The sequence below is a fragment of the Malaya genurostris genome, chromosome 2 (assembly GCF_030247185.1).
Source record: "Malaya genurostris strain Urasoe2022 chromosome 2, Malgen_1.1, whole genome shotgun sequence".
Classification (NCBI taxonomy): Eukaryota; Metazoa; Arthropoda; class Insecta; order Diptera; family Culicidae; genus Malaya; species Malaya genurostris.
Window position 1 is genome coordinate 58,102,961 of NC_080571.1, and position 12,726 is coordinate 58,115,686.

Genomic DNA, 12,726 nt, shown 5'->3' on the forward strand with positions numbered 1-12,726 from the left:
GTCAATGTCAATCACGTAAAAAATCCAAAGAAGCGGACTGAGGCATGAGCCTTGCGGGAGATCCATGTAGCTAATTCTGAATGTTGCCAAATCGCCATGTGAAAAATGCATACGCCTCTCTGACAAAAGGTTATGCAAATAATTATTTAACACCACTTGAAGTCCTATTTGGTGGAGCTTATCTGAAAGAACATCAATGGAAACTGAATCAAATGCTCCTTTTAGGTCCAAAAATACAGATGTCATTCGATGTTTTTGAGCGAAGGCAATTTGGATGTCAGGCGAAAGCAATCCAAGGCAATCACTCGTCCCTTTATTCCGTTTCCCCGGCTGTTGAATGACGATAACTTTCACTTGCCTCCAGTCAGGTGGAACAATGTTCTGCTCAAAAAACATGTTGAACAATTCCAACAAGCATCTTTTTGCGAGGTCGGACAGATTCTTCACCAAGTTGAATTGGTTCTGTTCAACCTAGGAGCATTATTGTTACAAGACAAGAGTGCTGTAGAAAATTCCATCATTGAAATGGAGCTATCAATGGAACAGTCACGTACCCAGAGGGGGGCCCCTCCCGAAATCAAAAACAGATATATAATTATTTTTAGGGTCTAAGGCATGTGTTGCAGGAATAACAAGACAGTAAACGTAAAGAAATGTAATACAATAACAGTTCCAGTGGAAAAGTTTAAAGTGTCTGTTAAAAACATCCGTAAAAGGCACACCGAAAATTAGGTACATAAGCAATCTTCGGTTACATTATTTTTTTTATCTTTGGAACCCTCCCGAAACGAAATCCTGGGTACGGGCCTGCAATGAAACCATTATTTGGAGGAGCCTGCCGATACGATTCGAATTCTTCTCATGCAAGTTCAAATGCATTCAATTTCAAACATTCAGGAAATGTTTGGTGCTCGGCTAAACGAATGTCTGTATAAACTTTATGTTTGGAGATTCTATTGTTGGAATTGTACGATGACATAATATCAATATAAATTGGAATGAAAGAAGCAACCAAGAAACGGGAGTCGGGAGTCAACTAATTTTCTAGTGAGCTTAATTTTTTATATTTATATTGTTATTTTAGCTCCTAATTCAGCCTAACCAATACCAATCAAGACTATTTTACTATTCTGAAAGGAATGACAAAAATTTGCACTTTTTTTGACATTCACTTTTAATCGGGATTCGTTTGCCACCCACACACCCTGAATCAATGCAATCACGTAGTAGCGGACAGAAGAAAAAAAACAAAATCAAACTAATTTCCTTTTTTTTCTCGTTTCTATTTCTCATTTCCAGAGAGTGCACGAGCTAAACAGCAGCAAGGTTATCTGTATTCTTCGAGTTGGTTGCAGTTTAAAATGCAGTTCCCCTGCAATGACCCATCGTATCAACGTCAGCAAGTTCTAGCAAAACTAGTCCGACAAACTGAAACAGCAGCAGCAGCAAAAACAACAACAACAACGACCCGAAGCAGCAGTTGGCCATGGTTAATGATCCTCGTGAGTGCAGCGTATCCGGATTGCACCAGCCAACTTGATTTCATGTGCGTTTGGTGGCATGTACCTCGGCTAGTACTACGACATCGGTAAACCATGGAAGAAGCCGCCGTACGGCAAGTAGCACCCTAGGAAGATAGATGACACTGCACCACTGGATGCTGGTTGCATTCCGTGCCGAGATTTACTGCACTAGTGATTTTAAAACACTGTTCATTTGTACTGAACTGGGGCATCCTGTGGCAAAGACGCAGAGAGCGTGAACATAAAACGAGCTCTGATTAGCTAAGGCTATCGCACCAGTTGTTAGCGAGTTTCAAGGTTACGTGAAGCAGATTTTAACTAGATTAGATAGAACACCGAAAATGAACATGACAAACACTGATTATAACTTCAGCATAGTTCTCGACGATCGGTACGTTCTGCACGGTTCGGCGGACAACTACACGAACGTGTCCTACAACGGAACGGACTACCACGACCCGTCGACCTGTTACTATGCGCTGGAGTGGTACACGGAGACTACGCTGTTCGAGTTCTGGATCAGTGGCGTTGTGATGAATTTCGTCGCTTTTCTGGGAATCCTAGGAAACATTCTGTCCATGGTGATCCTTTCGAGGCCTCAGATGCGTTCCAGCATCAACTATCTGCTGATAGGTCTAGCTCGCTGTGATACCGTTGTGATTCTGACGTCGATGCTGCTGTTCGGCATACCGGCCATCTACCCGTACACGGGCTACCTGTTCTACTACTACTATGTGATACATCCGGTCATCTCGCCGGTGGTCTATCCGTTGGCCATGACAGCTCAAACGGCCAGCGTCTATCTGACACTGACAGTGACCCTCGAGCGGTACGTCGCCGTATGTCACCCGTTGCGGGCCCGAGCCCTCTGTACCTACGGACGAGCGCGAATCTATGTGATAGCGATTATCGTGTTCTCACTTCTGTACAATATGCCTCGCTTCTGGGAGGTCACCGTGTCATCGTTCAACCACCCGGAATACGAAGGAGCGTACTGTGTGAGTGCCTCATCACTTCGTACCCACGACCTGTACATCAAGGTCTACGTGCACTGGATGTATACCGTCTTCATCTATCTGCTTCCCTTCAGCTCGATCTCATTCTTCAATTCGATGATCTACCAGCAGGTCCGCAAAGCGAACCGCGAACGCCAGCGGTTGTCACGATCGGAAAAACGCGAAATTGGCCTAGCCACCATGCTCATATGTGTAGTCATTGTGTTCCTTCTGTGTAACCTCCCTGCCATGATCCTCAACATAATGGAAGCCGTCTACTCGGACATCAACGATTATCTAGTCAAAACGTCCAACCTGCTGGTCACCATCAATTCGTCCGTCAATTTCATCATCTACGTCATATTCGGTGAAAAGTTCAAACGAATTTTTCTTATGTTATTTTGTAAGTCGCGTCTAGGTCGTGAATCTCCGGACGGCTTCCTGCACGAGGACAGTTCCTTTTCCAACGGGGAAGGAAGCAATCGGAACTCGGGCCGATTCCAGCGGGTCGGCACGACCCGCAGCAGTACGACCAAGATCAGCAACAGCGCGTTCGGTAGCATACGAACGACGCGGACGACCATCCGCAGTACGCGAGCTCCGTCGCCGGGACCGATCGTGTACTATCCGGCACGGGATACCCTGCCCCGGGCACAACCCAACGCACCGATCCCCCGCAGTACGTCGATGTTTCACCCGTGCTGGGATCGGGAACACGGCAACGGCATCATGATGGCCACGTCCGGTTTCTAGCCACTGCTCAAGATTTCCTCGAAGGATGTCGAAGGAGATCACAAGTTCTAGGTCTGTAGGTAGTTTAAATTCTGCTAGGAACTAGCTTCTCTACTATAGCTTTAATTATCGATACCTGAGATTGTGCGAGTGCAAGTGTGAGTGCGTGTCGTGTGTTTGCGAGTGTGTGGACGCGGAGATTCCTGGGCAATAAACTTGTCGTTTGATGGCACCACCGTCGACCGGATCGCACTGCTAGGGCTCTAACAAAACGATCGTTAGGTGAATGATTTGTTCTACATAGCTGCCGTATTTGATTGATCACCAAATGTTCGATACTTCGATACTGGATTAATTCCTTAATTACACAGATTAGAATATTTTGCTAATTTTTTTCATGTACATCTTTGGGGCAGAAAATTGAACATGAATTTACTTTCCGGTTTTTATTTTTCAACATACAGGGTTGCGCAAAGGAACCTGACACATTTTGTTCTCCGGTTACACTAGAACCAATCAAGGGAGTGAGAAACCGAACACGGCATCGGAAATAGAATATAATCCGCTGCAGATGGAGGCCTTTCTAAAGACGTTAGACCTCTTCTCCAATAAAAGCATATGAGCATAATGAAATCAAATGTTAAGTTGATCTGCTAGAACCAAATCACTTGTAGAAAAATTTCTCATAGAAGATAAACTAGTTGGGCTATTTGGAAATAAAACTGGTCATACCAGTGGAGAGTTCGTGATGAAGAACTCGTACTTTCTGGACATTTTTCTGTTTGTTCCGCGAGAGATGTTCAGCATTTAGAAACTCACCCCTTTCCTCAAGTGAAAAAGGTGGGTATGTAATGTAGGAGATGTAACTGGATGACGTGAATACGAATAAAATCTGAATAGAACCTGAATTCTGGACCTGGAATTATGGAACTGAAATTTGGAGCCGAATGCTAGAACTGTATTTTTGACCTAAATTCTGGAAATCAAGTTTGATACTAGATACTGGAACTGAATTCTGAACCTGAGCTCAGGAACTAAATTTTGAAACTGATTCCTGGATCTGGATTGTTGAACTGATCACTGAATCTATGTTCTGGAACTGAATTTTGAAACTGAATTCAAAGTCAGGATTCTAGTTCGGAACTGAATTCTGAGCTTGAATCCTAGCACTGACATCTGGACCTGAACTCTGATCTGTAGCTGAATTTTAGTTACAGAATTCCCATCCAGGATTCAATTCTAATTTTCAGATCCAGAATTAAGCTCCGAAGTTCATTTCTAGAAATCATACCCGGAAAAAAATAAAATCCATTTAAAAAAATCTTCAGACTCTAGGTTCTGAATTCCGCTTTTGGATCCAGACTCTAGACCTGCACTCTGGAACTAAATTCTGCACCAGAGCTTAAAATTGTCACGCATTCTCAATTAAAGAATCCAATCCAACAGCAATATTCTACTGCCACATTCGTAAATGACCCATACACCAGAACAAACGAAGAGAGACGAAGCATTTTCGTTTCTCATTAAAAAAAAAGAGAGAGTTTCATTGCCAACGTCACTCTTACCTCTATGACAAGACGAAACCAAACTAACGTCTGCAGGGAGCATCAGCAGAATTTCAATTCTCATTCTTTCATCGATGTATTGAAAATCTGTGACGGCTCGGCTATAAAGAGTGACTAAAATATGACAAATCGAAGTTATTTCATCTCAGAACCAAAACTAATAAAGATTCGAGTACCAACAGGTAAAAGTCGTTGTGAAACCTTTTTCTGTCATTTTCGATTCTCAAAGCTTTGGTTGAATATCGACACTGCATACTATGGGATTTTCACTGAAAGCCGCAAATGACTGAAAGGGCAAATGAAACAAAGAAAGAAAGAACACAATTTTGAAACTACTGTTCCGCTTATGTTATTGACTGGATATGGATTTCGTTCTCATAGTTTGCAAACGGAGCTGAGAGTGACATTAATTTCTCGTCATTTTTGTCTATTTTGAGTCAATGAAAATGACTTTTATTAGCTCTGTTCTGCACCAATTCTGGAATTCATTTTAGGTCTGAGTACTGAAAAGACAACTGAATTTTGATACTGATGTCAAGTCTGAACCTTAGTTTCAGTTCCAGAATTCAGTTTCATCATTCCGATCCAAACCCAGAAGTTCCAAATCCAGGTTGGTAATCTAGGTCCTGATCTCTGTTTCAAATTTCGGTTCCAAAATCCGGTGAAAGTCGGATTCAGTTCCAGAATTCTGGAACTCGAGTTTTAGATCTGGATTTTGGACCTGAATTCTGGTCTGAACTGAATGTAGCACTGAATTTTTACCTTCTTTACTTATCAATCATTTGAGAAAACTTCAAATTCGCGCTATATAAGATTAACTTATGCTACTGACAATTCTATCACAAATTGCAGATCGTATCTCTGATGACATGGAGAAAAAAAATGTTGATACGTTTAGTAAATTAAGAGATATTCACGATCAAATACTTATTAAATTTTGAAAAGACATCCCATAGCAAAGTAAGATGTATACACGTCAAACGAAAATAGATCAATATCTTGGACGTTGCTGCGAATTTCATATGATTTATTTGCTCATCAACACATTGAAATTGATTTACAAACAAAATTTGATGATTCATCACCTTTTTGGTAGCAATCAGCTTCGTTGCATAAAAAATAGTGCTAGTGTTCCGAAAATCAGTTCTAAAAGCCTTTCATATTTCCTCCATGTTCTATGTTTATTGGATGTCAGTGAATATTACGGTAGAACATCAGAATTATGGACATTCCCAGGGGCAAATGACTCTGAACTCTAGACAATCTCATACTAATAAACTCATTTCATTCCAAAATAATCTTCTCTAATCTCTTTGATCCCAACTAGTCTAGATAAGTTTGGGTAATTTTAAGGTAATCCTACCTAGTTTTGCATAATCTTGTTTGAAGTGTATCTGTCATTCGAGCTCGCAAACAGAGATGCCATTTATACAGATTTATCTGTATTATACAGATTTTTACATGCTCATACAGAACAAACATCCAAGCTAGCACAAACATTTCCAAAATTTTATTTGATTAGAGATCATGTCAATTGTATAGGTGCGCAGTGCTGTTAATTTGGCGCGCACGAATTTGATATTTCCTTCCTCTAATTCTGTGTACGAGATTCGATGCGGACTCGCCTGAGGGCACCATGCTCACAAAAAAGGATGTTGCCAATGATTTGTTCGGGAAATGTGAGAGCTGGATATATTGTTAATATGATGTCTATGCCTGCGTTGAGCAGTTGCAAAAGGAAAGAAAAAACAGAAAAGAAACAAAAACTACGTTGACGGCTTCTTATGTCAAAATAATGCTTTTCCAGATCTCGGCTAAACTTTTTCTAATCCCATTCTAATCCAGCGAGATCCCTGCTAAACCTTTTTACTCCCGGTAAAACTTGTTTGAGTTCAGACAAAGTTTATAGTGATTTGCCCCTTGGACATTCCTAATGTTAATTACATTTAAACAATTAAGGAAGAAATCCTGTATCCCTGAACAAACGTGTCATAAATGTACCTTAAAATCATAAAATTTGATATGAGTGAAACTGTCATCCGATGAACACTGACACACACAAAACTAGTTTAATAAATTTCGGTTGATTTTTCATAAGGGTGTATAAGCAAGTGACAGTTTCTCTTTAATCACTCTCTCTTACGATTGTTGTGATGTGATTTAAATGATTTTCTTTGATTTCACTACTCTGTTTGAAAGTCGAAAGTTTCGGGTGTCATTTAATGCAAAGAGTTGAGTGATAAACGTGGAAACCGCTTAGCAATTAATAGAAGATAAAGTAAACAAAAAGAAACTGTAACTTGCTCATACGCCCTAATGAAAAATCAACCGAGAATTCAGAGAGGCATTGATTATATCCACCCATCTGACACCGGTATGTGAGCACCAGCCATTTGAAAGTATACCGATTACGTTGAGCCCCTCGCGTTTCGAGCCCCAAACACTGCGATGTTTTGATACTCATCGCGACTCTCAAATTGTGAAAATTATCTCCACTTGATGTCCCAAAACACTGTCTGCTGTATTTTAGGTAAACCGACAAGTTATTGTGAGAGAGTCGACCAAAAATTCATTAATTTTCGTGCACTAAACAAGGTAAACGCGTAAAACAAATGTATTACTGTTTGTTTACGTTGCAATCAGCTGATTTTGAAGTTTCGATATTGATCACATCAAGATGGTGTCGTGACAGAGGGCCGATTATATCTGTCATAAACGTCATAAATCAGTTACTATTACACGCTCATACAATGTTACTCTCAAGTGAGTAATTTGTACTTAATTTTGCTTGTTTAGTTCAAATGTCAAAAAATGAGTAATATTGATTTAGAAGACTGAGTAACTTCTACTCAGTTTCTAAATTGACAACAAGTTTTACTCACAGTGCTTTGAAAACATTGTGTGAAAATTTACGTTCACTGATTTGTGTATATCTATTGAATGGAAAATGGAGCATGTTGGAGCCGCGTTAGGCGAAGAAGTCTATCGAAAATCCAAAGGTAATATTGTTATACCTCCTAATAAGGAAAATTTGCACATTTGTGCAACCTTCGTTCCGGGATACGTGAGGGAGTTTATAGATAATTTTCAACTTTCTAATTCATTCAAGTTTTAATTCACCTAGTTGTGTAATGATGCCATTCTCATATTACTCATAACATCAAAAATATTACTGTGGAATTCGCAAAAAAATACTATTCATTGAATAGAAATAGGAAAGTTTGCTCGGACTTAATTTAACAAGCTCTACAAATCCTGTTTACTCTGTAGTTCCGAAGACGGAAATAGTATCCACAACAAATATAGGAATTCCGTATGGAACCGTAAGACGTTTCCTTTGAACCTATAAGTTTGTGAAAATCGATTTAGCTATCTTGAAGAAAAGTGAGTGAAACCCTTTTGCAGTTTTTAATCACCATTTCCAATTCTTCCGAAACCGGATTGAGATGGTCGGAATAGCCGAAGTTGGTTCATTTGCTAGCAACAAATATGACCTAAAAATTGGAACAGTTTTGAACCTAGTTAAACCTAGACTACCCGAATAAAAAATATTGTAGAAAAACAATACGATTTGTTGTTACAAAAGCTGCCACAATTTTGCTTTGACCATTGAAAAATATTTTAATGTATTGTTATACACTATTCAATCAATTGTGAAAATGCTTTTTACAATAGAATGTATAGGTTGTTAAGTATCGTAACAATTCAAATCATAAAGATTTCTCATACATGTTTTCTTGGAAAACAATAAAATGTACAGTTTGCATATTGTTTGAAACGCCACGTGTACAATAAATTCAATTGTAGAATCGTAGGAACAATATATTGAATCGTTGGAGATGAAAAAAAATCTTGTCAAGATACAATAAAATGCATTGTAACCCATATATCTAACTGTGAATCAATTGTGTATGCTGTAAAATCAATGGTTTATTTTTTTACGGGTAACTATCTCATGCTCTATTTCCATTAAATCAATTAAACGAAATCTAACAAACTTCTGCATATGTAAGTCAAGCTAAACAGCATAAAACATGTAGTAGGATTATAACTTAAATTTTTATTAGTGGCATCATTGAACCATCGGCACGGTATTGCTGCACTACCGGATGTGAAAATTTCATATTTTTTCAAATAAATTTGAATTCATTGACATTCGTTTATTCTTTCGGTTGTACTGATCATAAAATAGCTATAATTTTTATCAACCGCAGCACCGTCTTTTACCAATATTACACACTAGCAGCAGACATCCGTAACCGTTTCGTTTTCTTTACAGCGTGTACGAAATAGAACAAAGCACGCATCGTTTGTTTTGTGTTTTCTTCTTCTTTCGGTGTGGTACAATTGTCATTATATATGGCGATCTGAAAACTTTGACACTCATCGCCCTGTAACTGCGAGACCGGAAGTCGGATCCGGATGAAATTTCACAGTAGCTTTAATGATAATATGAGCTTCAATTCAAATCATGATTTGTGAAAATCGGTTCAAGCATCGCAGAGAAATCGATGTGAGCAGGGCCGGTGAAAGAGGTAGGTACGGTGGGTAGTACTACCCACGCGAAAAATTCTAAAATGGGCAATTACCCAGCTGAAATTTCGATCGAATAACAGTGTTAATATTGGTATTATTTATAACAATAAGAATATTTTTATTGTAACTCGGAATAAGAAATAAAATCAAAATTACAGAATGCTAATACTCAAGGTAGAGCAAGTATGTGAATATATACAACAGAAAGGTGAGACGTGACAAGGATCATTTTAGCAAGCAGAAATCTTTCAGTAATTTAACTTAAGCAACTCATCAATGCAAATCACTCGAGTCTCTTGTATACCGGAAAGTACCGATAAAGGTCTGTTACCATTTACTTTTCGATCCGGCAATAGAAAAGTTAGCCGAGGTTGTCACTTTCTGCTTGCGGCAGCATTTTCGTGAGTTCTTCACAATCTATAATAGTCAATATAAAAATCTATATTGACTATTCTTGACAACATTCCTACACATCGATTCGAGTAGATAAACTTACATATTTTAGATAATTGGTGATCGAAAATTCAATTAGTAATTAACCATCCCTAATTTTCCTTGTTTCTCGAACCATTGACATGATTCCTTATAACAGATACGACAGTTTCGTATACACAAGTTCACAGTTTCTATAAAATTTCTGCTCTTCAATGAGTGCGTTTGCATTCACTCACACAAAACCCGAATCAGTATCGAATCGACTTGCACTCTTTGCGGTTCGATACTTCCGTAGAGAAGATTGCTAACACATCGTTTAAAAAGTCCAGGAACTAACTGTGCAAGAATCTTTTTTATTCATCCACGTAATCACCTTCGAATGCAATATAATCATTCTAACACTTTTTTACTGTTCGATGCCATGCTTAAAGAATGGAAATAGGCTTCATTTGATTCACCATGATTCTAGAATGAATATAGGCCCTGGATTATGTTTTTGAGATCAGCAAAGAATAATTAGTCTTTGGGTGCTAGACTCTTGAGAATATGGTGGATGAGGAAATAGATTCTAGCCCAATATATTAAATTTGGCAATTGTTTTCATAGATTTGTGGCACGGTGCATTGTCTCTGTTAAAAATGATTTTTTCTTCTTCGTATGAGGCCGTTTTATCACTTTTCGCACTTCAAGTGCATCCGTAACTCAATGCAATAATCATGATTCTTTCCTTTTCAAAATATGATGGTTCTTTCCTTTGCAAGACAGTCGATGTTAATTATACCTCGAGCATCTAAAAACGAACGTCATGATTTTTACAGCTACCTGTTGTGTTTTCGGATTTCCCTATCTGAAAATCTTATTCATGGCCAGATTTTCGCGTAAGTTCGTAAAAGCACTTCCTGTTAAGTGTTAACCATCTCAGTATATCTAATCTCACACATTTTGAGTTTATGGATTTGTTTTATGCGCCGCTCGATGCACGAGACACATTTTGATCGAAACTCGACTGTTTCTTAGTATCCGAGATAAAGATCTCGATCACGGAGTACTGGCTGAACGAGTTCAGCATCTTTCATCATCAACCCCAACAAACTAACAGGGTAACCCAATATTCTCAAAGAATTAATATAAAAAATTCGCAGACTCAAATAAGTTTATACGGAACACAAAAGACAATATTTAAAACAAATGCTAGTAATTTTTTTAGACATTAGTTGAGTTCAACAGTTCTCAACAATCAACAGTTCGAACAATCCGAAAGAAACCAAAACGAAATTTTCAATCACTGTCTGATGGCAAAAGGTTTCTTAATGTGTTTTCACATGCAGAGTAACTTAATTGGCAAACCAATTTCCCCAGATAGCAGCTAGCTACGAGTTCGAGTAGTGATTCTACAGTAGCTTTTTCGTTGTTTTCATTTGACAGTTGTATTCTTATGTCATTTTTCCAATCAGTTTTCCACGTTAGATACCGATTAAACTTAAAACTAGCTTCCTATCTTAGCAAGACTAAACAAATCATTGAACTCCATAGTAGTTTTATGTTGTATTTATCGCTTGAATGAGCAATTTTGTTTTAAGGCAAAAAACCGAAATGCTTCAAGCTTCGAATTTACGCGTTTCATGCAAAGTTATATAATCGAAAGAAATTATTATATTCTTTTTGCGATATTCACCTAACCAGAGACCTTTTTTTTTGTAGAAACAGAAAATGAAAATTATAGAATGATAGTACTCAAATATATTGACTACTATACTCAGCAGTGCGGTAAAATTTCATTTTCAATCGAATAATATAAGATGAAAATGAAATTTATGGCCGCCGACCGTCAGCATATCCCTACTAATTCATTTGACTTTGGCTGCCATTTTCAAGTGAAGCTCCCAGAATTCATCGTCAGTTGAATAATCGTACCTAGTCATTTGAAGTTTTGCTTGCTCAGTTTCAAGTGGCAAGTAGTCTAGCTGCTTCATTGTCTTCGCTCTTGGTAGTAAGCAGATTCGAACGAATAGAATTATAAATGAAGTAAAGTATTAAAAATGAAAACTAAAGGAGGAAACAATTAATTTATGTGTATTCTGTGATTGATATTTCAGCAATCTGGTTTGTCTTTCATCTATTATCTTGAACCAATTGGAATGTTTACATGAACCTCATTTGAAGGCCGCTCTCACACTATTGAATGAGATATTTTGTTACTTCAAGAGATCAACTGACGGTGGTTAAACTGAGCCTCGATTGAAGAGAAACGATTGATGACTGAATGCTGCCCGTTCGGACCGTCAGCAAACATTGTGTGTGTCAGAGAGTGAAGTTTACTGCATTCGAGAGATCGTCAATGTGTTCCACATTCAGTTTCAATTGAATTGAATGAAGTTTTACAGCACTGATACTCAGTCGTTAAAAAAAAGAAAAGAGTAGAAAATATTATAAAAAAGTCGACCTTGCGCTTTCAAAGGATAAATAACATTTCCATTCGAATTTAGGAATACTTGAAAATTGTGAATCATTTCCCCCGGTACGAAAAATTACCCACCTGGGCTTAACATGTTTCACCGGCCCTGGATGTGAGTTCTATTTTTGGATTTTTTCTTCACCACTTTCGGTGCTTCCGGAACAGGAAAGTAGTGCCGAGTTATTGTTTTATAGCCACCAACTAGCAAGCTCTGCAAACTAGAAGAATTTGTCAGACAGTTTTCTGGGATTTGCACCAGTTTTTGACCATCGTTCGTAAAAAAATACTAATGAAATTGGTAATTTTCCACTTATCACGCTTTAGTTTCGGAACCGGAAGTTGGATTTGAATTAAATGTTCTAGAAATTTTTAGAAAACCATAAGATTTGAGTCTTAGTTTGTGAACATCGGTTGAGCTGTTTCAGAGAAAATTGAATGCAGTTCGCTTTCACATCTCATCCAAGTCAGTCGATAAAACAAAACCG

General features: G+C 38.3%; 1 protein-coding gene across 2 annotated transcripts in view; it reads left to right on the plus strand.

Annotated features, from left to right (window-relative positions):
* Positions 1 to 11,470, plus strand: part of LOC131427087 (FMRFamide receptor) — a 216,684-nt gene extending 205,214 nt beyond the window's left edge. For both annotated transcript variants that reach the window (XM_058590007.1, XM_058590008.1), the window contains exon 4: positions 1,300 to 11,470. In XM_058590007.1, the coding sequence (XP_058445990.1) occupies positions 1,865 to 3,271 (1,407 nt within the window). In that variant the 5' untranslated portion in view covers positions 1,300 to 1,864 and the 3' untranslated portion in view covers positions 3,272 to 11,470. The remainder of the gene's footprint in view (positions 1 to 1,299) is intronic.
* Positions 11,471 to 12,726: the final 1,256 nt, after the last annotated feature.